At 43.4% G+C, this 27,500-nt stretch overlaps 1 protein-coding gene across 5 annotated transcripts; it reads left to right on the forward strand.

Annotated features, from left to right (window-relative positions):
- Positions 1 to 5,156: 5,156 nt before the first annotated feature.
- Positions 5,157 to 27,172, forward strand: TFAP2A (transcription factor AP-2 alpha). Of its 5 annotated transcripts, none has more exons than XM_073332071.1 (7): positions 5,157 to 5,277; positions 13,802 to 14,236; positions 17,266 to 17,317; positions 19,712 to 19,943; positions 21,286 to 21,404; positions 23,534 to 23,675; positions 25,492 to 27,172. In XM_073332071.1, the coding sequence occupies exons 1-7, from the start codon at positions 5,245 to 5,247 to the stop codon at positions 25,778 to 25,780; spliced, it is 1,302 nt and encodes a 433-aa protein (XP_073188172.1). In that variant the 5' UTR covers positions 5,157 to 5,244; the 3' UTR covers positions 25,781 to 27,172. The 5 variants fall into 5 exon arrangements, with proteins under 5 accessions (XP_073188172.1, XP_073188171.1, XP_073188174.1 ...); XM_073332070.1 differs by lacking the exon at positions 5,157 to 5,277 and adding an exon at positions 8,919 to 9,296; XM_073332069.1 differs by lacking the exon at positions 5,157 to 5,277 and adding an exon at positions 11,108 to 11,731.
- The last annotated feature ends 328 nt before the right edge of the window (positions 27,173 to 27,500 follow it).

The following is a 27,500-nucleotide window of genomic DNA, read 5'->3' on the forward strand; positions in this document are numbered from 1 at the left end:
CTTTCAAATCCAAGAAGTGGGGGGTCATTTTCGATGCATCTCCGGCATATATAAAATGCCCTTTATACAGCTAGTCTGTTGTTATGATTGTCACACCAGGTCCGAGATATGTTTTGACGCACAGAGATAATGCTGGCCAGCCTGTCATCAGCATGTTCTACGAAACAAATGAAGCAGTGCTCCTTTCTGTTACTCATCTAGAAGTGGATTACCTGCAAAACCACCGCACCAACTCTCTCTGTTCTAGGGGGACCTTTTTGCTTTTTTTTGGGGGGGGGGGACTTTTCTCAAAGACTGCTTTTTCGTTGAACTCAAGGGGAGGAAACTCCTGTGGAGTGCCCCAGCAAAAGTCAACTTATGCGAGTGAAATAATAAAGGTGTCCCTTTTAACTGGGGTAAGCGCCTCACCTCTTGTTCTTCACATACGTCAAACAACTGGCATCTTCCAAAACTGCGCCTTTTACACCGACAGCCGTAATTAAATGCTGCTTATTAGGAATAAAAGTAGGGCTAGATGATTTTTGTTGGTTTTTTCCCCCCTTGTCCATTTGCAGTGTTTTCCTCCAGGGCAGATTAGACTATGACAGAGTGAGATAAGTGGTGATTTTGTCTCCTTTGATGACAGAATTGCTTTGTAAACAGAAGGAAAACCCAGTGCTGAGAGTAGCCATGCACCATTAGCGCCCTGCGCTACAATGGAGAGGACAGCATTTGTTGGCGGGGCGGGGGACTGCGGAAAAACCCAAATCCTGGGAATTCAGAGGACCATAAATCATTCTATCTACCTTCCCTCTATTTGCAGGCAAATGCATTCCACATCCTTTCTCCCTGGCTTGTTCTATTTCTCCCTCACCTGCTGTGAACACAGGTACACCCAGAAACACGTTGTAAGGTGCTAAATGTGGATACCGCTGAATCGTCCCCAGATTCCGCGGTACCCACACTGGGCACCTTACCATTCGTCCAGTCGCGCCTACGACATTTGTATCCGTGTATTGGACCCTGATGATTATTTGTGTCCTTGATATGGTAACCAAAAAAAAAAAATAAAAATCCGGGTCTTCTAGCCCTGACAGGCCATCGGTGTTCACCCCTCCTCGGTCAACCTATTGCTTTGCCTGTGTATGTGTTCCGCCGGGCTCAAGGCATCTCCCCCCGCAAGTGCTTCAATGGGCGGTTGAGAGGAGCGATGTGTCTAGCACCGGGGTGCATAGGAGAGCAAGGGGCCTTGGGTGCTTTGGAGGAGAGAAGAGACTATTCAAGGCAGAGGAGCATTAGGGACCCGGATGTGTAAAGCAGGGGGCTACTTGTGAAAAGTAGGAAAGAAGTCTCGATGCTGGGCACCACCTGGGTGCCTATGTAAAGCCGGGTGCGTTTATTGAGAGGGGTGGCCGCGGCTGGCACGAGTTCGAATCTGGGCTGTATCGTGCATACCTGCAGATCGGGCGTATTCGATGAGAATAAGGCTTGGGGGGGGGGGCGCATTTGTGGCGAGCACTGGGGCGATGTATAACGTACTGTAATGGCGTGGTTGAGTTTAACTGGGGTGCTTTCTACCAGAAGTGAAAGATCCCAACGGGACAAAGTCTCTTACCTTTGCTGGGAACTTTTTGTTAAACGCCAGCGAGACACAGCTGGGAGGAGCGGGTAAAAGCGGGACAAAACTCTCTGCAAACAGGTCTCGGCAACTGGAGGAACAAATCTCCTTTAACTGGAGAGGCATAAAACAATAACTTGAAGGGGTGGCTTTGAAGGAGAGTGCAGTCTGGAACCCAGTGTGCCCTTGGGAAAGATGAGTACTGCTCAGATGACCCACTGCTGCCACTCATTTCTACCACTGGTTTCTCCCTTTCCATTTTATTTTTAAACAGTTTTGCGTTGGCAGAATCCTGCCTTTAGCTGGGGGTTGTAATTAATTTCTGCTGCCCTGCTAATTGCTGTAATTTGAACCTTACTGTATAACCTTTGCGAGCGCTTGAAGATCTAGTGTGAATCGCACATTTCATGGCTCATTGATCATCACTCACAGACCCTCCTCCGCCCGGCAGCAACAGGTCTCTGAAGTTAAGGTGAGGTCTGGAGCAGGCGTTTGGATTAGTTCTGGAATAGGTTTAAAACTGGGACGAGGGCTAGAGTCAAAGGCGGCGTTCGGGCTGGAGCAGGAGTTGGGGTTACAGCTGGATCTGGGGATGAAATTAGCTCTGGATCTGATCATAGCTATGGAGCCAGATTAGCCTTACAAAAGGGAGCTTTTGAATTAGGAGTGCTTTATGGAAGGATGGCGGGGGGGCTGGGTTTGAAGATGGAGCTAGCCTAGGGCAGAACTAGAAGGCGATGATAGGGCAAAACTGGGTCTGAAATTAGGGCAGGATCTAGGATTAAGGCCGTGCCACCCTTTGTCTGTTTTCTCACTTTCTTCATCAGGGACTGTATATTACTACGGGTTATACCGCGATAAGCACAACAGTGCCATAGATCTTGGCTGAGGCCCATAGACTTTAATGTAATACAAATCAATAATTATATAATAGGCCGCTGTTTATTTACAGATAGTTGGGCCGGAGTGGCTCCTTCCCAAATTTCGCGGGCAGGACAGGAGCACCCTGCGGGCCCTGGGCAGTGCTGGAATCTCTGTGTTATCTGAAACCTCCTTTAGGCCTAAATCAAACCGGACAATTCCCAAAGGGGGTAACTCTAGAAGAGATTCCGGTCCCCTAGGAGAGACTGGTTTCTCGACGCAGTTTAGCAGAGAGCTTTTGAAATGAAGGAGGAGAGGCCCAGAACCAGCACCTTACTGCATGCAAGAAAACTATCCAGTCTCTGTCAAGTCGCCTCTGTTCTGGAAAAGAAATGCAACCCAACAGCAACCTCTTTAGAATCTGCAAGAATTGCTCGACGGCCATATCTCCCTAGTATTCCTTTCCTATACAGACAGTTACACTGGAAAGTAGCTCTTATCCTACGTGAAGGCAGTTGCTGAAATGGCGTATTTTTCTCATCTTCTTTCTGTGGCAGGCGCTCCCCATAGTCTCAAATCCAAGTATTATTACAATCCTGAGCTAGACACATATGTAATAATATCCTGGGTAACAATTCTAGTAGTTACACCACCTCACAGCATGCTACAAGTGCTATAGAGCAAATGGGGGCAGGCCACCCCTGAGAAATAGTGCACTTGTAAAAAGACAAGGAGGACTTGTGGCCCCGTAGAGACTAACACATTTATTTGAGCATAAGCTTTCGTGAGCTACAGCTCACTCACGAAAGCTTATGCTCAAATAAATGTGTTAGTCTCTACGGGGCCACAAGTCCTCCTTGTCTTTTTGCGGATACAGGCTAACACAGCTGCTACTCTGAAACCTGCACTTGAAAGTTGTTTTTTTTTCAGAACAGTCAGTCCTCCCCCCGCCCCCACTGTTGATATTAACTGTTTGAATCATAGAATCATAGACTATCAGGGTTGGAAGGGACCTTAGGAGGTCATCTAGTCCAACAGCCTGCTCAAAGCAGGACCGATCCCCAATTAAATCATGCTGAATATATTCAGAGCATCCCATCTCTTTACAGGCCTCCAACTGTCACACCCTTGCGAAAAGAAGCCACTTTTTCTCCTGTTTGAAATGCTAATGGGTTTTAATAATTATACAAATATAAACAGATTCTATTTTCTGGCTGTGGTGTATACAACATTCCACAAAGCTTTTGTAAAACAGAAGCGTCTCAATCAAAGGCACGCTGGACAAAGTAGCCCAAGAAATGTGTCACTGAAATCTTGCCCTTGAACCAATTTTTGTAAAAAAAACCACAACCAAAAACACTAGTTCAGCTACTTTAAAAATGCATGAGCATCGAAATTAATGGAAAGATTCTAAACAGTTTCAAAGTTAATTAAAAAAAATAACAGCAGGCCTAATTTTTTAAAGTCACTCACCTTTATAGAATTTAAAGACTACACACAATTTTTAAGATATAGGGCCAAATGCTGGTGCCTTTACTCAATGAAGTAGCTCCATTGACTTCAATGGCAATACTCCTGTGAGTCAGGCTAGAGGGTCTTGATCCTGGATCAATTTCAAGTATGAATGTGTCAGAGAGAGAGAGAAGGAGAAAGAGAGAGAGAGAGAATATTCATTTGTAAATTTCCCATCATTGTTAACTGTTTTCCGCAATATAGCATTTAGATGACCTTTAGCACAGATTTGAATGTCGTCTTGGAAGACGATCTCGATCGATTTGCTCTTTGTTTATCCACAGTAACCCCTTTAGCAGTTAAGACCTATATTCTGTCCTCTTCAGCAAACCAATGCCTCAAAAGGCTTGTTATTTTTTACACAGATTTGTATATATGCTCGTATTTGCAACAGCACGCTAAAGAAACCTCGAGACTTCTTCTAAAGCCTCTAGCCTAATTATTAGGAAAAGTAAAGCAACCCCACCACCATTACTGTATACCTGCTATAACAAAAATAATCTGCGGTATGAATGTCAACTGGTCAAACAAGCTGAGCTCTTCCTTTAAAAATCTTACCGCGGGGAAAAGGGAGGAGGAGGAGGCAAAGTTACATATATATATATATATATATACGACGTAGTTAGCATTAAGGAGACCGAGATGTGTCCCTGATCCGGACACTAGTCAAGAGGTGAACCAAAAAGGCAAATCCATTTCAGTGACAATTGATGCTGGGTTTGAACAGCGTCCAGTCCCCCCTTGTCAGCTCCCTATCAAGTAGACGACCACACGTTAAGACGAGCAAAGATTTCTCTCTGGGGGTCCCGTTACCGTCTCCATCTCTCAATCTTTGGCTTCAAATCAGTCCCGAGGGAATCCGGTGCATCCCCCCCTTCAGTCAAAGGCAACCCCGACGCTCCGCCAGCGAACAGCAGAAGGAGCTCCCACCAAGGTCCCTGCTCCCTGGGGGATTGCTGACCCGTGGACATCGGGAAGGCTCTCGAGAGAGAGAGAGAGAGAGAAAAGCGGGGAGCGGGTGATAAGATTGCCCTGGCTGCTGTAAATCCATCATTTACCCGGAGAGGCTGGGAGCTTTTGAAAAGAGCTGACGGAGTGAATTCCTAGGCCAGTGCGCAGGCGCCGGCAGGCAGCACCCAGCTCTTTATGACCAGGTGAGAGAGTCGTGTTGCAGGTAAAAGGAAGATTTGCCTAAAGAGATCACGGGGAAGCAGCGGACGGATCACTCAGTCCATGACCAGCAGGGACTTTGTGTTCGGGAGCCCGCGGCCAGAATGTCAATTCTTGCAAAAATGGGAGACTGGCAGGTAATGCAATCTCCCTTTTCTTGTGTGCCGGGGTGGGGATGGTTATGGAACTAGAGAGCTAGCCCAGAAAGGTGAGACTATCAGCCCTTGGGGGAGCTTAGGATCCCTGCCACAGAGGAGAAAAACACCCCAGGTCCAGTTATTTGTGGATCGGTGATGAATGTTCTTTCACCGGGAGGCCCAATTCAACAGGTGGGAAATCTCCGCGATCCAGTGACTTTTCCAAGGAAATTCCCAGGTACATGGGAATGATGCATGAGAAGTAACTGGCGTTTAAAAGCCCTTGGCTCTAGTGATTTCATGATCTCAGCTCCCTAAGGTGACTGAATTTGCCCCCAGGTTTGCCGAATGGACATGTGTACCTGTAAGTTATCCAGTTTCTGCAAGTAACTCTTTCCGTAGACGTTGATGTTTCCAGGCATACTTAAAGTATGATCATACTTAGCTCTTAAGAGCGTTTCATTTGTGGGATCTCTATATATAACTTAGCCAAAGTGGTGGCTGCTCTGCAGACTTTATGGAACAGGTTTGGAGGATGCGGGAATGGTCACTTGTAAGAGTTTTTAAAAATCACAGGATAGGTGCTGTCGCTACAGTCTGATCGGACGGGCAGCAGCGTGTCGCTAGGATGCAGCCCATATTATCTGGATAACGAGTTTAATTTCTTTTCAATCTATGTGTCTTCATCGAACGACTCTTCTCTTTTAGTCAGGGCCCTTGGATGACTAGATGAAATCGTTCAGTTAGATTATTTTGTTTTTAAAATGGGTAAGACAGAGGGAAACTCACACAGGTGGCATCACGGCAGACTTCTACAGCCTCTTGCAAATCATGATTGCCTTCTAATAGCATAGCCACAATCCGGCTGTGAAATATAATATTTAAACATGGCGCTCTTATATCACAGAAAACTGCTCTTTTTGGGTAACCGTATTATAATATAGGAGACAATATGGTTATTTCCTTTTCTTACCTTTTTTTAAACAATATATTTAAGTCGCACTCACTGATTGATTGATTGATTGATTTATTATAGCAGTAGCAGGTTGTTTTGAAGGAAATAGAGTTTACTTTGTACACGGTAGGTTATTGCATTTTTACCTTCCGGGTCTAGTACAAGTGATCAAAAAAGAAGGATTTTTTGAATTAAGCAAACTCTAATACAATAGTATTTTTGGTTTATCTTGCTTTAAATCTCTTACTGTTTTTTCTTTACGTTCAGGCCTAACTTTGTGGCCACCTAAATAAACGTAATTTAAGATTTGCTTAAGCAATGTGTTACTGTGCATAAATCCACTTCCACCATTCAGCAAAATGTATAAAAGAATTAGCAAGTGAGGGCAAGGCAATAGTTCTTAAGCTAGAGACGGGGGGGAGAAATACCCCCACTGTTATTCAAGCAATGTAGTGGTGACCATTTTTGTAACTATACACTTAATTCAGATCAGTGATCAGAAATTAGTGTAATGGAATATTGAATAGTGAATTAGTGTAATGGAATATTAAAACAGCGTTTTAAGAGACCACTCACGTGCTTACATAAAGGTAGAGCTGGTAGATCTGCTGTTATTGCAGTGGGCTGGAGTCTCTTGAAATGCTCCGGGTTCTAGCACACCTGACATTATGATTTCGAAACCTGCCCTTATTGCAAATCCAGAGGCAATAAGAAACCTCGGCCCTGTTTCATCTGATACCGAACGCTGAAAACTCGTAGTTGTAAATGTGGCCTTGCAGGCTGGGAACTGCTCTGCCCCTCGGTCGGTGAATATATCAGGCTGCCTGCATTGTCCGGTTTCTCCAGATCACCTAACAGAGCACAACAGGCCTCGACTGTTGCAACCCCACCAAAAATGGTAATGCAGCTCGCCTATTGATCTGCCTTTAGAGTGATCTTCCACGCCCGTTATCATCTGGGAGCGAAGCTGTGCTCTGATGGTTGGATCCTCAGCGTACACATTCACATTCAATTAGCTGAGCTGTCATGGTAATGACGTTTACACAGACCTGGCCCGACTGACTCCAGAGCATGGCTCTGGCACAAGGTGGGTCCTTTCAGGAGCCCCCTCTTTTTGCATAAACTAGAGAGACTCATCTGCCAGCTCCATGTGAAGCTTAACAGGAGTAAAACAACAGTTTACTCTCATGGCACTTGAAGACAAAGGGGGAGTTCAAAAGAACATCGAGGGGGGAAAGAATTGGAGAGAAACGAGATACGCCCAGGACATTTCGGGGGGTAGAAACAAACCAACCCAAATGTCCGCAGCCTTCATTGCTCACGCAAAAGGTGTAGGTATGTAGGTCTGACATTGCTCTGGGTTGGCCCTGCAGCGGGCCCTTCATCTCCCAGAGATGACCGTGGGGTTTCGCCTGGAGATTCAGGGGGGCATATTTATCCTCCAGCTGGGTAAATCCTTCCTTGAAGATGAGAGCTTGCTGTGTGGAAGGCTGCACAGACCTGTAGAGTCAGCCAGCTGTAGTGCTACAGCTAAAGAAATGAGCGTGTCTAGTTAGAAATCGGGCCTTACATTGCCCTGCCTTCACCCACACCCCCCCACAAAAAAACCCCGTGCCCTTCGCCAGCCTCAGATAACCCCCAACTGGTTCAAAAACATAATTCTCCAGCGAAATGTGGGAAATGGCTCCCAAGCCTCAGCCTCTTCAAGAGCGCATAGCTGTGTGCCTGGCGGAGGGGCCGAGACCCTGAAAGTGCCCCCACCGGCTGTCCAGACACAGTCAGCGGTCGGGTTGAAAGTGTCACGGGGACGTTTAGAAGTCGATGTGGTTAAAAAGGCTTTCGGGGTTTTCAAAGGCAATGCAAGGTACTGCCCAAGAACCCGCTTGGAATGAACGCTGGGGGTAAGTGAGGTCGCGGCGTTTCGGAGTTGCGGAACAGATCAAAGAAGCACATGGGTGGAAGGTGCCTGTCTAAACCTGGGGAGGCATGGGCAGCCCGGTGAGCCACCAGAGAGTGACTCAGCATTCGTAACATTACCGAATAATAAAGAACTCGTCACTGGTTTCATTCATGATGGGAATCTTGTCCCCATCACGGGGGAGGGAATTGGTCAGAGTTAGTTCTCTCTGGTCATTTTGCTGGATACTGTTAAGCTAAAAAACTCTCCACCTAAGAAACAACAAAGTTTGATTCGTCCTTATGCCAAGTAGCTTGCAAAAGAGTTTCTGGCTGCAAATGTGTTTGCATCATACTTTGGATAATGTTTTGGATCTTCGGTTTTATTTTTTTTTTTTAAAGAACTGTAGTTATGCAATAGAAAGCATCACCCCAGCAGAACAAAACAGTTTACAAAAGAAAAAGCCTTACGAAGAAAAAAAAAGACGGAGGAAAACAAAAGCCACCGTGTTAGTGGAATAACCTCGTTCGACAAAGATGCTAATTTATTTTCTCCTCGCTTTGACTTTGGTTTATTTAAACCAGTAAAGTCTTTATGTGCAGGTGGGATGGGGGTTGCTCAGGCTAATCAATTACCCCCCATCCCCATCTCCAGTATGAAAATCGAGTAGTGGGTGCTTCTTTGATTTCTCTCTGTACTTTTCTCCACGCCGGAAGCCAAGAGGCAAAAGCAGCAGCAGCGGTAACAACTGGGGCGGGGGAGGGGCGCGGGGAGAGAGAGCGCAATGTTCACTTGCCCAAATCTAGGCTCTCATATTCTCCCCCTCCAAGAGAACTCAGTTGTTTGGATAAAGCCTTTTGCTTGGGGGTCCTTTATACCTGTGTCCACTGTTGCAGGTTGTTGTGCTGGAGAGCAATTGGACTATTGTTGCTATGCTAATGAGGCGATTAGGCTGTTGGTAAAGAGCTGGAAAAGGGAAAAGTTTCTACCATTAGAGGGAGATCTCAGAGCGCTCACAGGAGCTCTGCAAACACTCCACCAGCCGCACTCTGCATACCAGAGAGGCTCCACTTTAGTGAAAGACAGGGAGAAACAAATCCGCTCTCGCGCCAATCCATGAAAATGCTTTGGAAACTGACGGATAATATCAAATATGAGGAATGTGAGGTAAGCGCTTCCCTGGGCTGGGGGCAGCCGACGGGCCCAGCAGCTGTGAATGGGACCGTGCAGCATCCATCGATCCGTGAATTTCGTTTAGGAAACTTCTGCTTCTTCGCCAGTCTTCTTTGCAGCCTTACAGTTGGAAACAATGGCATTGGGCTAGGGAGCCTTTAACCAGGAACTTTGGGGCTGTTGGAAAATCGCTTTTGTCAGAAGTATATGAGAAAAAAGCAGACTGGAGAATATAATAGCATCTGTAGCTAGATCATGTATGTAGTACCTAGAATGATTCCATCCCTCAATATGGAGGGATGAATGGATGAATGGAAAGGCAAAGAGAAAAAGAGGAAATAATTATTTTCACACGAGAGATGCCAGAGGGATCCCAAACATTTGCGAAAGACTGATGCTTAAAATGATATTTTGGGTGTAAGGGCTAGTTAGGAAAACTGAGTTGTACAATGATCAAGAGTCAGTGGATGAACTAAAATCAAACCTTTTTGAACGTACACCCAGTCTAATTAATTGTCTAGCTTTTGAGTCTATTATTTTAACAACTTTTAACATAAAATCCGCCTGATTATTTTTTTTTTTTTACTTTGAGCGACTCAATATGCACGTCTGTGGAGAGAGAAAGAGGTGTAGTGATAGATACAAAAATATTCCGAACAAATCGACAGAATGAAACCGACAAATGCTATTTTTAAACGTTTCGCCAAAGTTGCTGTATGCAGTGCATCTAAGCAGAGTCATAAAGAGCGCTGCTGCTTTTAAAACATATTTTGGTTGTACTCTATGCGAGAATGTACACATCGAAACCCTAATCTGGTCTTTCAAGGTACATATCTTGGGTCTTTCATTTCCCTCAGAATCCGCTGACTTCTTTTTGTAATGCTGTAAATAGAAAGGAACCGGCGAATCACTAGACCCGAAGATTACTGAAATAAATATGTTTCAGTGTGGGGCTGATAATTGGGGGGTGATTCTGTCTACAGATGACAAATTGAATAGACTGGGTGCGGTGCTAGCTTGTCTTCGCTGGGAATCCAAAACTAGCTTTATATGAATGATGCATCAGGGTTTCCCCTCCCCGCCCCCCAAAAATATTTCTCCACTGGTTTAGGAGGAAAACAATTCCTCTTCACCCTGGATCGGTGTGTAACTGTGCGCGTGTGGGTGTGGATTTGGTTGTAAGTATCTTTTGTTGCCTTGTGCTATTGTGACTTTGCACGGAGGTGCTAAATCCAGGTGCGGATCCACGAGCCCTGGTATGTTAGTTTCGGTGTTTTCTTCCAGAGGAAATAGCGGTGCAGTCTGGTGTCTTTCTCTGGCTTGGAAACAGGAGTTTTAGGTGTCCTTGCAGGGCAGTAATTAAGATTTTCGTACTGGCTCTGGGCAGACTGGTATTCGACCCAGGGAGAGTGAATAGGATCTTTTCAAAATAACAACAACAGTAACAATACATGGGTGACACACGTTCTCCTGAGACGTTACAGCCGCACTGTGTGTGACAAGAGGCGAGAGCATCCGCTCACCGGGTGGCAGAGAAACGGGTAGCTACTTTCCCTGTGGCAGCGTGCCGCGGAGACCTGGCGATGCACGTTTCGGCGCAGGATTAAAGCTTTATTTGGTTAGGTGCGTGCACGGGTTTGTAGGAACATGCAAGGAGGCAAGGCGCCGGTTGTTATGATAACCCCGCAGTCCGCCAGCAGCAGCGGCAGCCGCTCGGGAAAGTGGAGCAGGCATGTCATCTTTTAGGGAGTTGCTGTTTGGGAGTTGCACAGCCAGTCCGACGGGTTGTGCCGGGGCCGGGAGCCCCAGCTTGCCAGGGCCGGGAGTCGCCTCCCTTTCCGTCCCCCCGACCGCAACACCGCCTGTCCCCGATCCTCCCAACGGGAGGGGAAGCGCATCGGATGCACTTTGGGGCTCCCCGGCTCCCCTCGCCCGGCTCCAGCCGGCACCAGAGCGGGGCTAGGAGGAGAAGGGGGCGAGACAAAGTTTCCCAGCTCGCTTCCGGGACTCCTGGGCAGGACGCGACTGGGGCTGAGCCCCGGCGCCTCTCTCCTGCCTGATTCCTCGCGGGGATCAAGCGGGGGCTGAACGGCGAAGAGGGGATCACAGGTAGACGGGGAGGCGGCGGCGGCGCTGCAGCCCGGGGCCCCGGTCAAGCCCCTCTCCGCGGCTCTCGCTCGGGCTCTCGCGGCGGGCTGGGTTGGGGCCGTCGAACCACCATGGAGGTGCGGCTCGGCGAGGCGCAGCAGGCGGCGGCGGCGGCGGGAGAGCAGCTTGGCCCCGCGGATCAGCCCCAGCTGAAAGGCGGTGGCGGCGGAGTCTGCAGCAAAGGGCCCGAGAGCGGCTCGGGCACCAAGAGAGGAGCAGGCGCCCAGCAGCTGCTGTCCCTGGCATTTGAGGCAGCAGGGTACTCGCAGCAGCCGCCCGAGGTGTGCCCCGCTCTTTACTGCGGACTTGGGGGGCCCCTCTCCTAACCTCTGTCTCTTCCTCCCTCTCTTTCCCATTCCCCCTCTCCCTTTCTCTCCTCCCTTCCCCACTCTCCTCTTTCCTCCCCCCCCGTCTCACTCCGTTTCCCACCCTCTCCCTCTCCCTGCATCTCTTTCTCTTTCACTTTTGCGTGCCCTGCAACCTTTTAAAATGTTGCCCCTTTCCTGTGATTCGTCAGACGCAGCAGCATGTCCCCTCTCTCTCCCTCTCTCTCCCTTTTTGTCTCTCTCTCTCTCTCTCCCTCTCTCTCCTCCATCCCTGATTAGATACACTGATTCTTCATTCAATGGACGTCATTTAGAACAGACTCTGCCTTGAGTTGCTTCCTCGCTTCACGCTCGATTTCCAGCCATTCTTCCCTTATTAAGTATTCGTGTAATATTAATAGTCATGAATATCTGCTATTAGGAGTCTCAAGGAAGGCAGCAGAGCTCTGTTATTAGGAGCTCAAGTGGAGCAGCAGCTAAGTCAAAGAAGGAGAAAAGAGAGAGAGAGGGAGGAGGAAAAAAGGATTAAGAAACAAACACACACAAAAAACTTTGAATTCTAAAATCAAGACAGGATAGAGATCGCCTTTTCAACATCAAATGAAGGGCATCAGGAATTTGTTCAAGTTCTGATGGATTATAGCAGAGCTTCCTCGATGCACGAGAAGCCTTGGCGTTGTGGTCTTGTAGTCATAGTGTAGAGCTGGGCTTCTACCACTTCTCCTTTTTTTTGTGTGTGCGAGAGTGTGTGTGGGGGTGCACATTGGGGCACTTTTCTCTGATTTTTCTACCCTGACTTGCTATCCCAGGCTCTTCGCAGATGTTAGTACACAGTTTTTCAGCTATGGTGAGTTGTTTCAGCATTATATCTTAGGGTTTTTTTGCCTTATTGTTGTTGTCGATGATGATGTTGGTACTTTGGATTTTACACCCAGGTTTCCTACGAGGACATTTCTGCCCCCACCCCCCTCCAAGTCAATCTTTTACCTTTTTTTCCTGGCTGCCTCAAGTGAACTACAAAAGGCTTGTTTATACCATATCCGCCTTTATTTTTTCACTTTCCCACTGGTAATTGGGCTATAGTCAGTATTTCTTCTCTTCTCCTTTTTCGAGATAATAACCTCATGTGCTATACAATCTATATCATGTAATGATAGCTCTCTTATCTCTCCTCTCCTCTTTGGGGGCTCTTCATTTATCTTAGGCATACCTATGGGCTTTTATTTGGTAACCCTTCCCCCCAGTTCCAATTATAAAAGGACAAAATGCGCATTCATTTTATTTTTGTTTATATTTATCCAGCTGTGTGTCTTAAGATGTTCTACCTTTTCATTATTTATGCAGTATTTTATCTCCTTCGGTTTGCTTTCCACCTCAATTAAATATTTTTCATTTAAATTGTATCCTGTAGCATAAATCTCTAGAAAGCAGCGCGTATCTATTGAATGGGGGTGAAAAGGCATATCGTAATATCGTGTTTAAACATTTGTGAAACTTGTAATTTAAACGATTGCTTTATCTCAAGCATTTTAGACACACTTCCATGTTTAATCGTAATAAAATGGCAGTGCTCTTTGAGTATCTCTTTTTCTTAGATACATTAAAGATAATCTAAACAATAATATTGTTTTAGTTCTGTTTAAAGCCAGCAGAATACATTTTGGTACTGGTGAGGTTGATTTTTTCTTTTTTAAGAACAACGTCCATTTAAAAACAAATCTTTTAAAAGAAATGTTTCATACTCCAGTGTAAGAATACGAATTCTGGGCAGTATCTATTGTAAATACATACTGCATTTCCACTGGGATGGGTTGTTTTTTAAAAAAAATCTTTTTAGTTTTGTTGCCACAATGTAAAGAGAAAAGTCACAGACAGGAAAATCTCCAGGTCTGCTTTTCTCTGCTGGGCAGCAAATGAATTGCAAATCTTGCTTGATCGTTGGATGGGTGAAATTTACAAACCAATTTTACTGTAAACAGTTTGATTTTATCTTTTCTTTTCTTCTCTTCTCTTCTTCCCCCTCAGGATCGTCACGATGGCACCAGCAATGGGACAGCCCGGTTACCCCAGTTGGGGTCTGTAGGTCAATCTCCCTACACCAGCGCCCCTCCACTCTCCCACACCCCCAATGCTGACTTTCAGCCCCCATACTTCCCTCCTCCTTACCAGCCCATTTACCCCCAGTCTCAAGATCCTTATTCCCACGTTAATGACCCCTATAGCCTGAATCCCCTCCATGCCCAACCTCAACCCCAGCATCCAGGATGGCCAGGACAGAGACAAAGCCAGGAGGCTGGGCTCTTACACACACACCGGGGGTTACCCCACCAGCTATCCGGCCTGGACCCTCGTAGGGATTACCGGCGGCATGAGGATCTACTGCATGGACCCCATGGGCTCAGCTCAGGACTAGGAGACATTCCTATTCATTCGATACCTCATGCTATAGAAGATGTACCGGTAAGGAGGATGCATACGGTCTATGTTATTCACCCACAACTACAATTTCATGACCGAGTGTGTGCCTTTTCTCAGCAGAAATTATAGTTGCCCAAGGCAGTGTGTAAGGAGTGGTAAGGCTTTTGTCACACGAAAGAATTCAACCTAAACAGCAGCAAAACCAAAAATGCCAAGGCTCCCACCTAGAACAATAGGTTCCTGCAGCTATACCCACACCTCCTCTGCCTTAACAGTGTCCACTAAAATAGAAATAAATCAAATTAGTGTCATCATTAGCAATATCTTTCATTTTCAAAGACAATAAGCTGTTACCATAGGAAGAATATTTAATCCCGCCATTGGGCCTTGCATTTGGGATTGCTCACTGCCTTGGGGAAAAAACATTAGTCTGAAATGCAAGAGCTCATTAAATGCCCTCCCAGCCAAAGATAAAAAAAAAAAAAAAAAAAAAAAAGTGGAAGAAAGTGGCCTAAGAAGAAAAATCAGTTCTTAGTGATTACGGAATTGGCATATGGTACAATGACGTCTCAAGTTGTAAGAGGATACATCCAGTTTCTCTACTCTAAAGGAATTATGTGACAAATCAGAGAGGAGGTATATTAAAATGCTGCCTTATTCTTTTAGCTGGAGTGCTAAGGGATGACCTCATAAATCATTAGCAATAGGTTATCAAATTCTATCCAGACCTCCTACACCCTATATTAAATTAAATGTTTGGAGACTATTGGATAATACATTATTTTTGGTCTAATTCTGTTATCAATAAATACAGTTTAAAATGATTTCTAATTAAGCATGACATTAGCACATTGGCTATTTCCAGTGCAAGATGGCTATTGTTCATTTGCAAGTACTCTAGTAGTGCCATGTGATCTAAAGAATTTGTTTCTGATCAAAGTTCATATTTCTAGTTTTCTCCCTGCAAAAAAGATTTAGAACTTGCCAATAAATTTATTAAAGTTCATGGAGTTCCCGCTAAGAGGCTAAAGCCGCTTCAGTTATACGGGAAGGAAGAGGGGAATTGTGGTATCTGGATGTGATTTTTGCTAAAATGCCATCCCAAATTACAGGATCAAATATTACAACAATATATCCGTTGACAGTTTAATGAGTACAGTTTCGTGTTGCAAGATGGACTTACCTATTTTTTGGTCATTTTGAAACCTTTTGTAAATTATACCTGGGGAAATAATGAATTTATTACAGCTCTCTTCTGGCTAAATTAACCACAGAAAATTGCTGCTTATGTTTAGCAGTTTTGCAATAAACGCATACATTTCCCCAAGAGGAGGCTTTAGTAAGCAAATTAGATCCGTTGAAAACAGATCGATTCTTTTAACTTGAAATAAAACGTCATGAAGGCAATATTTAGAAGAAACTAATTTGTTGACTGCCAGGTCATAGTTACTGTAGAAACATGACCTAAAATATTTCTCTGAATCCTCCCTTCCTGCTATTGTACTTTGTTAAAGTGGACGGTCTTGGAGACCCCTTTTTACAGATATTTTAAGTGCATATCATTTTATTAGTCTTTCAAGCACCTATGAATTCTTATCACTGCTATACTTCGTGAAAGCCATCTGGTGTAAAACGTTAAACTAGTCCAGTCATTTTTTTCCTGTAAAACTGAAACAGCAGGATGTATGAGCAAATAAAATAAAATAAATAAGAGAATGTATCTTCTGAGAGTATTATTCAGTTAGGCAAAACAAAACGTTCTTTTAAAGGAATTTGGGTCAGGAAAAAGGTCATTCTGAATTCTCCCGTTGCTGCAACAGTTAACCTTTAATAAAAATCACTGCTAAATATTTAAGAAAATCCAGTAGATGGTGCAAATTATTTAATCATAAATATCTCTGTGGGATTTTAAATTTAATAGTCCTCGCTGTATGGGATATGTGTAGAAATAACACAAATAAAAGTATTATGCCACACTACATTTACTTTATGGGTTTAGGGTGCATGCATAAAGGGATCATATTTCCCCATATAGTTAAAACACAAGAACTGCAGCAGTAGTCATTTCTGAACATTTCTCAATTTAATTATACTTAAATCCAGAAGCACTTTAGGCAAGTTACAAATGAGAGCATTGAGTATAATAAAACCTGTAATAAAGCAACTTAGTACCATCCACCCGGAATCATTGAGATCAGGCACAATTAACAGGAGCATAAATCCAAGACAGAATGGAAAATGTTAGAATCAGTATTATTGTTGGACAAAGACTAGAGAAGGAAGTAATAGTTTTTTAAATGGTAATGCCTGTGTTTTGTAACGATTGCGAAATCTTCTATCTCAGCAGCACTGGTGTTAATTTGTAAACACAGCCAGACATTATATTGCCTGTCAGTTTTTGAATTAGAAAACATGATTTCATTTTACTTTCTAATCACGTTTTGACTCCGGCACATAAAATCCATCTGCAAAAGAAATAACAAAACCTGCTAGTGGACAATAGTAAAGCAATCGGCTCTTCATTCTGTTTTCATAGCACTTTCCCGATCTTCATTTCAAGCAGTGATTCTCCCCCGCCTCCCCGCCTGTTTTCCACAGTGAAAGTGTGCTAATACTTTGCCTCCTTCTCGCATCCCCTCCCTTAAAATGTTTCCAAATGATTTCCAGTGCTCCCTCCCAGTTATTTCTCCGCTAGCTTCCATTGTGTTTTTCTCTGCCCTCGCGGCAGTAGGCACAGGAGCAACACTTCGCATACTTGATTGCTGTTATAATAGGAATTCTTTTTAAAGAGTTGAGGTACAAAACTAAACGGTGACTTGGATTTCAGGGTCACAATTGCACTTTGCGGCAACTCCAGGTGTTTTTATTTCGAAGGAGAGGAAAGAGGGGGAGGAATCCTAAAGCTTTCTTTAATTTGGAAATGCCAAAATCCCAATAAACGGAAATCAGATGTTTACATATAAATTGTAGGGAAGAGAAAAAATAATTGATAACACACACAGCCTTCCTGACATTCGTTTCCCTTTGTTATGATTATACATTTACCTCCCTATGTATTTCTTTTGTTGCAGCATGTAGAAGACCCGGGTATTAACATCCCAGATCAAACTGTAATTAAGAAAGGTAAGCCATTTCCTTTAGCATTCCAAGCATGTCCTCACAAGCTGGGTACTACTGAAGAGAGAACTTGCTAAGCTTCCCCCCACCCCCCTTTTTTTTCTTTCAAATATAATTTATTAAAGGGTTGTGAACGGAAAATAAAATAGATCATCGGCGTTGAAAGCAGCCTTCATTTAGGAGTACGGTTTGCAGTTTTTACAAGAAAATGTTGCAATGTTAGCTCAGCTTCAGTGTTTTAGTTCATTATAATGCAAATGTTGCAATGTTAGCTCAGCTTCAGTGTTTTAGTTCATTATAATGCATTTCACTTTTGTAATTAGACCAATTAATCCAACTGTGCGGCATTATTTATCCATGTTGAGAATTTGGGGTTTATGGAATGGTAAGAAATGTTTTCCATATATATATATATATATATTTTTTACATGATGATGAGTAAAAATGGTAGATGGCTTTGTAGAAAAGGTGTTAGGTTCTTTAGTCTGATCATTGTGAAGGTTGTTTAGACGTGGGTCTTGAGGAGTGGTTGTGAAAATGGTTCCTAACTGTGTAAAAGATATTTTGTGCTTTCATTAAAATCTGGTTTCCCATCTTCCTTCAAATGACCCGAAGGATTATGAAAATATTGTTCAAGGTAGTTTTTGGTTCTTGATGAAAAGTGATTGGTTTGCATTTGGATTCTGTTTAGTGAGCTGTTGTTGGAGTAAAACTCATTGAGTTGACTGCTTAGCTATTATTCGCTCTGAGCAATAGCATGCTTATATTTTGTTGGCAAGGTAATAATATTTGGGTATTCTATGCACCACCAGAGGATGATGCTATATAAAGCGGTTCTCCTTTCTTATTCTAATCAGTATACAGTAAGCTAGTTTAAAGTTTCATTTTTCTATCTGTGAAGCCTTTGTCACGTCAAATTAGATGTGCAAGGGATAAATCTTAAGAGATGCTCTTTCCAAGTCGACATGATAATTGGCTCTTTTATTAGTAATCTCAAGAGTTCGTTTAACTCCTATTGTCTCTATTAGCCTCCCCAGAGCTATTAATGTCACAAGTGATCTATCCAAAACCTAGAGCCCCCCCATAGGTTTGGACAATCCCCACTAAAGTAAAGATGTAGGGGGGAAAGTAGCACACATGAGGAGAGAGAAAGAGAGTAAACATTTATAAAGTACCCCTGTGGAACTTGAATGCAACCTAAATTCCATGCAAAATAATCTGGACATGTTTCAGTTGTGCTTAGTAATGCTGGCTACTGCAAGGGCTCAGTAGCTTTTTGGTGGCTCTGAATTTATTCCAACAATGGCCTGAACCTGACTGCCTGGGGTTGGGGAATATAGGATGATTTTTATTTTTGGTAGCTATGTAGTTAAACACACAAGGTTTCTGGGCAGATGTATGCATTCACAGGGAAGATGCTGTAATTTGCTCTTCAGTGTTTCTTTTACTGGCGAACACTGCACAGGCGTTTCAGAATATATTCATTTTTCCTCTGACACACTGAAAACATGGTAGCACAAGTTAAGGCACACAGTCCTCACTCTCTTTTGCAGTTATCCGTATCGAAATACATACATCAGTTTAGCATTTTGTACTATATTAATATGCAGAGGGCTGCTTTTTGAAACCGCCTGTGAATTGCCCTCTTCCCAGTTTTAAAATATTCGGCTTGACGTGACACCACTTTTAGAGGGGCCTGCCTATTAAAAACTAAAAACAGACACTTGCTTGTGCGGCTGGCTCATACCAACTTGCTTCTAAGGCCTAGCTTATTTCAGGAGAAAGCAAATGTACCCCTTGATTATTAGACTGGGTCTAGATTTTGTAAGTGGTATTTTTACCCGGGGGGGGGGGTGGCTTCCAGATACCAAACATACAACTGACTAGTCCTTAAATCTGCGTGTGAATCCATGTATTCGCATTTAAGGGCAAACGGAGACCTTGGCAATTGGGTTTGGCTAAAGTGGGTCGCCTCCCAGCCCACGGGGGGGGGGGGGGGAGGCAGCTTCACAGCGGCTTTAGTAACCCGGACGGGGGGCTCTTCTCCGTAACCAGAGCCCGGCAGGGGAGCCCCAGCGGCAGCGCGCAGACGCTGCACTGACAGCAGCTACTCGCTGGGTCTTTTCTCCCCTCGGGCTCGCTCGAGTCCGAAACGGCGCCGGTCCCCCCGCCCGCCTTCCCCTCACCCCCTCTTCTTCCCCAGCCCTCCCTCCCTCCCTCCCCCTGCCGCCCCCTCCCCACCCCGGCGCTGCCTCGTCCCCGTCCTGCGCCCCCCCTCCCGCGCTCCTCTGCCCGCTGCGCCCCGCGCCCCGCTCGCACGTGGCGCGGAGGCCGGCTGGGGGCTGCCGCGGCGCTGCGGGGCCCTAACGCCGCTCTCCCCCCCCGCCTTGTCCGCTGCAGGCCCCGTGTCCCTCTCCAAGTCTAACAGCAACGCCGTCTCCGCCATCCCCATCAACAAGGACGCGCTCTTCGGCGGGGTGGTGAACCCCAACGAGGTCTTCTGCTCCGTGCCGGGCCGCCTCTCCCTGCTCAGCTCCACCTCCAAGTACAAGGTCACGGTGGCGGAAGTGCAGAGACGCCTCTCCCCGCCCGAGTGCCTCAACGCCTCCCTGCTGGGCGGGGTGCTCCGGAGGTGAGGGGAGGAGGGAGCCGACGGGGCGGGGCCAGGAGGGGAGGGGAGAGAGGAGACAAATCCCCCCGCCCCAGCGTGGCCGGGCCGGGCCGGCCTCTGCGCGCTGTCCGCAGTCAGCCCCCGGAGCTCGCGCCAGGGCCCTGGCGACATCCCGGCAGGGCTGCAGCCGCGGTTCCTCCCCCCCCCCCCCCCCCCCGACACTTGCCGGCAGTCCCATGCAGCATGCCCCAGCCCGCCACTGCAATCCGTGCAACGCCGCCCCGCCGCCTCCACGCCCTCGCCCCTTCGCACCCACCCGGCCACGCGGGCAACAGCTGCGGCCCCGCGAGGCGAGGCCAGGCCAGGCCAGGCCGCCGCTCCTCAGCATCGTCACATGAGGTCACTGCAACCATAGCAACCCAGGCCAGTCTAGAAGTGCACTAATGCAGCGCCACGAAATGATGTCGCCGCCACCAAACCATTTCTGTAGAAGGCTGCTGCTTGCTGTGGCAGGATGCTGCAAAGGGGAATAGTTTGCTTTAAAGGGACGCTTGGATCCTTGGCCGGTAATCGTTTTTGTGTGTGTTGTAATACACAAAGGATGCGGGAGATACCTTCCTCTCCCCCAGTCTCCCCCCTCCCCCCATGAGAAATTTGGTATAGTGATTCTTCAAAAAGTTTGGGTTCTATATTCAAAGGATGCAACCACTCATTGGTGATTTCCTTTCTGTCTTTCTTAGTTACCTAGGGGTTATAATCTAATCCACACAATTAAAGATCACTTGAGTAGGGAATAAAATCCAGAATTAATTAATAGGAAGCTTCATTTAAACAATTTATCTTAACCTGTCTCTGTTGAAAATAGTAGCTAGGTATTTATAACTTAATCTATTTGCTGAATACAGTGAAGTTCTATAATGGTAACATAAGTTTTTGACCTTTTAGATTAGTCTGCTAAATAATGCATTAGATATTGCAAATAAATCTACTTTAGCAAAGTTCCCATTAGGGGTAGTAATGTGTCAAGAGCTCTAAAATGATTATGGCTTTGGCCAAACCGATCTTGTAATACCCCTGTGCTAGTATATGAATTGATTTGGTAGGTTAGAAAACATTTTAACTATAAAACCACTCAAAATTAAAAAATAATGACAAAAAATATATCCTTTTCAGTTAATTTTGTATTCAGCTTTGCTTTAATTGCCTGTTCTTCATTCTTAGCTTTTCCCGGCATAAAACTTTCCTAAATGTCCCTTCATAATCAACATTATTTTCTAATACATTTTGGGAGGTTTTAAAAGGAACTGAAATATGACCTGGTCCAGATTAGTCATATTCTAAGTGGTTTTTATGTGTGAAACAGGGCGAAGTCTAAAAATGGAGGGAGATCTTTGAGAGAAAAACTGGACAAAATAGGATTAAACCTGCCAGCCGGGAGACGTAAAGCTGCTAATGTCACCCTGCTCACATCACTAGTGGAGGGTAAGTGACTCAAATATTGGAAAGGGTTCATTTTTTGCCTAATAGGATAAATCCCCAATTTTTTCAGACCTGTGTTCCTTGTTTAAAGGAGGTTATTTTGTCTAATCTTCATGCTTGGGAAAAATGTTAATTCTGTAACTGTGTCTTTTATGTTAACCTGAAATGTTTTTAAATATCTCTTGCATATTTAGCATTGCCATATATATTCACACACACACACACACACACACTCAGGATGCTATCTGCATTCTTATTCAAGTGAATTATCCGGCTGTAGTGAATTGACTTCAGTGAGAGAAAGTATGGGCCTATAGAAATTTCCTCTCTGAATAAGGACTTCAGGATCAGGCCCTTAAGTATTACTTATGTGAGTGAAAGCTACAGGATTCAGCCAAAGGTTCAATCCCCTCATTCCATCCTCCGTCTACCACTGAGGACTAAGCAATTTTAAATTTAAAGAACTGCAGCTACTCAAAGTTAAGTCTCTTCTCCACCATAAACAACATAACAGTAAATCATTTAAGTTATTCTGACATCTGAGAAATGCGAGACCATTGCTTCCTGAATTAATTTGGGAATCCTTGACCTAAGTCACGATTTAAGTGTCCTGAAAGCCTCAAAGTTGTACTCTTTCCCCTACCCACATTTCTTTTTTCTTTTGGTTCTCATTTTCAGAACATATGCTCGTTTTATTACACCGTGCTTCCCTGTTTTACTCTTAGATGAAAAGGTGCAACTTCTTTAAGCCTTCAGACTTCATGTGCTTTAATATTTCTAATGTGGAAAGCTGAAAGAGGTGCAATCACTTGGTTAAAATGGTTACTTTGTCACAGACGCTTACAAAAAAATTAATCCGGGTCAGTCTAAAATATCTTTCCTCCTCTCCAGTTTTGTTTTTGACATTCCTTTACACTGATTTTGATTGAGTCTGTAGAGTGCTTTTAAGGATGCTTAAGTTAGCTTAAATTTGGTTGTTCTGGAGGGATTTTATAGCTTTATTCTTTTTTGCTTTGTATCATAAGAGATGAAGTAAAAACATATAAAATTGCCAGACTTGATTTTTAATACAATAGTATCACTTTGGTTATTAAGTCCATTATATTTTACTGCTGAGTAAGTCTTTCTGATCTAAAATGGCTTTACAATTGCACCAGCACTCTAGTGTAAGAAAAATAAAAAACAAGAGAACTTGCAAAAAGTCTAGATTTGATGGATGCTAATATTATTTGTGATGTTAATGAAGATGGAGAGTATTTTACAGTCATCTATTGTTCTATTTGGTCTTCACATACGAGGGCTTTAAGGAATTATTAAAAAAAAATAAGAACTATGGGTTGATTTTTCAGATAAACTGGTAATGGTGGCTAATTTTTTTGGATGATAGTATAAAAATTGTTTGGGCTTTGAGTCCCGTGGTGATGAGGCAGTTTCTAGAGTACTGTTATTGTTTATGATCCACTCCATTTTATGGAAACAAGCTCACTGGACTGAGGCTTTGAAGCTCTAATTGGCGCATGCGTTCTTCCGGAGCTGGAGCTAATGGCAGGAAGCCCTGCAGTAAAAAACAACTGGTTCAGGAAATTAAAACCAAAGATTTTCAAATCAACAAAACAGACAGACTCAGTGGAATGACCCTAAAATTCTCATGGTTAATCGTTTGGGGGGAACAGATAATTATATGCGATCAAGTTAAATTTTAAACACTTAGCTGTTTAATGCATTGTATTTAGAAGAGCTCTAGGAGTAATTATGATCAGTACTAATCATTTATATATTGTAAAAGAACATATATATATATATATAATGTCAAGGCAAGTATATATTTCCAAAGAAAATAGTTAAAAATGAACTATATACTGTGTGTATCTGTTTACTTAGCGAGAGATTTAAACTTACAAATACATACACATGATTTCACTTCTAACTCTTTTCTTGGACATATATATTTGCTTTGACCTAGATTACAGCAAAGAAAATTAATAAAATGAGGATATCTGTAATTTGCACACTAGGCAGTACACTTTAAGAGAGAGTCTAAGTGCAATACTGTATAGCTTTTGCTAATCTACTTTGCCCTATGTGCTGTGTATATTGATTCGATGTGCATTTCTCCTCACCCCCCTTTCCAGGAGAAGCAGTACATCTAGCTAGAGATTTTGGGTATGTCTGTGAGACAGAATTTCCTGCCAAAGCAGTTGCTGAATTTCTCAACCGACAACATTCCGATCCAAACGAGCAAGTCACAAGAAAAAACATGCTTCTAGCTACAAAGTAAGACATTTACCTTTCTGTTGTGTTACTGAGTTGTAAAGAAAAGCACAGGTTTTGGGGCTTTTGTTTTTGTTTGTTTTGTTTTTTGCCATGCAGTAAATGGCTAATGATTTTGCAAATTGTAAGACTGTGAATATGCATTCATAGTATATATTACAGCAAAAAGTATATAACCAGCTTTATTTTCTAAAGTGAGTTTATGCAGATTTTCTTGAAAGCAGGTTGTGAAATTTTGGATGGATGTTTATTTAAAGAAAAACAATAATTCCTTAAAGGAAAACATTTGCTGGGCCTTTATCAATTTAGACACTAGGGGAAGGTTTCCTACTGACAGTAAAATAAAACTGGCACATTAAACTGATTTCAATTCATTAAATCTTTTTTTCTAAGCAGCTCTGTTACTTAGTGAATATAGGGATATTACAAATATATTTTAAATGACAATCTGTATGCAGTTAAAATGCGAGTGGAGTTTATCATTGGTGGGGCTGTCTAGGCTTCCAGGTGGTGTGTGAAAAGAAAATGATTGTTTTGATATGTTTGCTGGAAATTAAAAGGGTTGTTTAGTAGCCCTTAATTACCAATGGAGATGTCACTAAAGGGCACAGTGCCAGAGGGCACAGGCAGAGGATGGGAGCCAGTTTATGGCTGGAAGACATTAACAGAGGTTTTAGAATACAAACTGTTTCAAAACACCTCTAATCTCTGCTATAAGGTATTATTTTCTCAACAATTTGTGCTGTGATTGTGATATAAAATATAACTTATGCACAACGTCCATATAGCCCTGTATCCTTCCTTTCCACCTCCATGAAAAGAAGTTTCTGGTCCCAGCCAGTGTCACCCTGGCTTTTGTGGAGAAAGTCTCATTTAAACTATATATATATATATATATATATACACACACACAAATTTTTTTAAGAGCCTAATTTAAATCCTTAACTTCACCTCTCTGGCCCGTACCCAGTAAACCTTGGCTTTCCTCCTGCCACAGCCATTGTCTAGCTTTGTGGAGAAGAGAATAAGTCTCTCCTATTTCAAAAACAGGATCTTCCACAAGGCAAATAAATACCTGAGCCACCTTCTCAGTATTACTCACCGTATATCCTGTTCCGTATTGCAGAGATACTCTAAGCTGCTTATTGATAATGTGCCAAAATATAACATTGGAGGAGGGACATAGAAATATTGTGATGACCTGCATAGGATTGAAATGTTTGTGGTGTTAGTGTATGTGTGTGCGGGAGAGTGATTCGTGATGTGTTTGAAATGTTTGGTGCCTTTTGGGTGTGTTTGTGAGTGAGTTTTTATATGAGAGGTGGAGGATACATGAGAGAGTGTGAGTGAGTGAGAGAAATGTGTGTATTTGTGTGTGTGTGTGTGAGCAAAATGTGTGCATGAGTGTGAAAGAGAAATTTCTCCGTGTGTGTGTTGGAGAGAGACAGTGTGTCAAAAAAGAAGTATGTGTGTGTTGTGAAAGAGAGAAGCGTGTGTGTATGTGTGAAAGAGAGAAATGTTTGTGTGCATCTGTGAGTGGGAGAGGTGGCAAGGGAGATGAAAGAGAGGTGGCAAGGGAGATGAAAGAGAGATATGCTTGTCTGTGTGCCAGGGTGAGTGAGAGATATGTGTATTTGTATTTGTGTGTGAGAGAGAGACAGCATTTGTGTGTGTGACTCAGAGAGAGGCTGTGTGTACAGGGGGAACAGTCCCCTTGATCTGAAGGCTTGTGTAATCTAGCAGAAAGACTGCACTGGCTTCGCTGCTGACAACAATGGTTCATATCTCTCTCTCTCTCACTGCTCCATTTGTACTGCAGACAGATCTGTAAAGAGTTCACCGACCTGCTGGCTCAGGACCGATCTCCCCTGGGGAACTCTCGGCCCAACCCTATCCTGGAGCCGGGCATCCAGAGCTGCCTGACCCACTTCAACCTCATCTCTCATGGATTTGGCAGCCCTGCGGTGTGCGCCGCCGTTACCGCCCTGCAGAACTATCTCACCGAGGCGCTCAAGGCCATGGACAAAATGTACCTCAGCAACAACCCCAACAACCACACAGACAACAGCACCAAAAGTGGCGACAAAGAGGAGAAGCACCGAAAGTGAGGATTTCCCCCCTTCCTGAATCCATCCATCCATCCATCCCCCTCCTAGCTCCCTCTCTCCCTCTCCAATCACCCCAGGCTACAGGAACAAAATCAATGCCCTTCTGCCCAGCCTGTTCTCTAACTCTGCAGGACTATGCTATCCTTCCTCCCTTCCAGCCTTCAGCACTTCATATGCTCCCAGTTACTTCCCCACACCTCCTTACCCCGGTTTGGAGCCTGAGAGAACAGAAATGGGCGATGGAGCCAGCAAAGAAAAAAGTTCTGTCTGAGTTTGTGAACTTTTTTTTAAAAAAAAAAAAAAGCAAAAAGAGGAAAAAATAAAAAAAACAAAACAAACAAAAAGAAAAGTAACTTTTTTCTAAAAATATATAAAAAGAAATAAAAACAAATTAATAAATAATACTAAAATATAAATCTATGAGCTTCATCGGACTGAATCATCAACTCCCCTTGCATAAACTTCAGTTAAGATTGTAGCCATATTAAAAAAAAACAAAACAAAAACAAACCTAAAGAAAAACAAAAGGCAAAAAGGTTTGATGACATTTTATCAGTATTGTGAATAAACTTGAACACAAAAAACACGCAATTCCATGTCATGTCTTCAGTTGTAGAACTTTTTCCTGTCCAAGGTAAAGTGACCAACTTGAACTTTCTATTGCGACACGATTCACAGTTATTATATAAGGGAATCAGTGTTTATGTATGTATATATTTATTTATGTGTAATTTAATGGGAACTGTAAATATGGTGAGTCTGTTTTAAGCCTTTTTTTATTTATCTGGTGATCTTGTTTACCTCTTGTTTAGTGGGTTTTAAATCTTCCCTTCTTAGTTCATCATGTGGTTCATGGTACTTATTTAGAAATCAGAGGTTTTTTTGTTTTGTTTTGTTTTTCTCTGGGATTCATCATTTTTTAGCCCTCTTGTAGCATGTTAAAGGCGACAATGAAGCAGCTGAACAAAGAAAAGAAAATTGAATTTTTATATATAATTAGTATTACATTTAGTTTCTCATTGAAAAAGAAAAAAAAAATAAAGTGATGTTGGATCCAGGCAAGATTTTTAAACGTTAGTGGTTTTACAACTATTACGTGTTGTGGAAAAATAAAAGTTCATTTTCACCTACTGTCCTCCTGAAAGTATCATCAGAGCAATAAATTAATATTGTCTTTTAGATCAAGGTTTAGTTTTTCTTTTCTTTGCCCTCCCCCCCCCCCCCCCCAAGAACTTCAACTATTTGGGACCACCTGGTATCCTGTATTTCCACTGGCCATATTGGAAGCAGTTATAGTTGTATTGTATTGAGTTGTGCTGGCAGTAGTTTCCATGCCTGTCAATGTATCATAGTCCTTTGTTGCCCAGATAAATAAATATTTGATACGCTTTATGTCGATTTTTTTATTCAGTGGCTGTCTTTACCCAGGTGTATTTTTGTTCTTGGCAGTATTTTTTATTCAGGATGGTTACAGTAATTGAGTTTACCTCTCCCTTGACAATTGCTCTTTGCAATAAGCAGCTGAACCCATTGTTTCCCTCAAGTATAATAAAAACTTACTTTCAGCTTGGAGTTCAGAGCAGGGTATCATTTAGATATTCCACTGAGTCTGTATTCAGACAAATGACACAATAAAACACAATGTATTCTTTTGGATAAAAAATTGTCTGTACCAGTAAAGAAATGACACGCTATCTTTTCTTTACCCAAAACATAATTT

The sequence above is a fragment of the Lepidochelys kempii genome, chromosome 2 (assembly GCF_965140265.1).
Source record: "Lepidochelys kempii isolate rLepKem1 chromosome 2, rLepKem1.hap2, whole genome shotgun sequence".
Taxonomy (NCBI): domain Eukaryota; kingdom Metazoa; phylum Chordata; order Testudines; family Cheloniidae; genus Lepidochelys; species Lepidochelys kempii.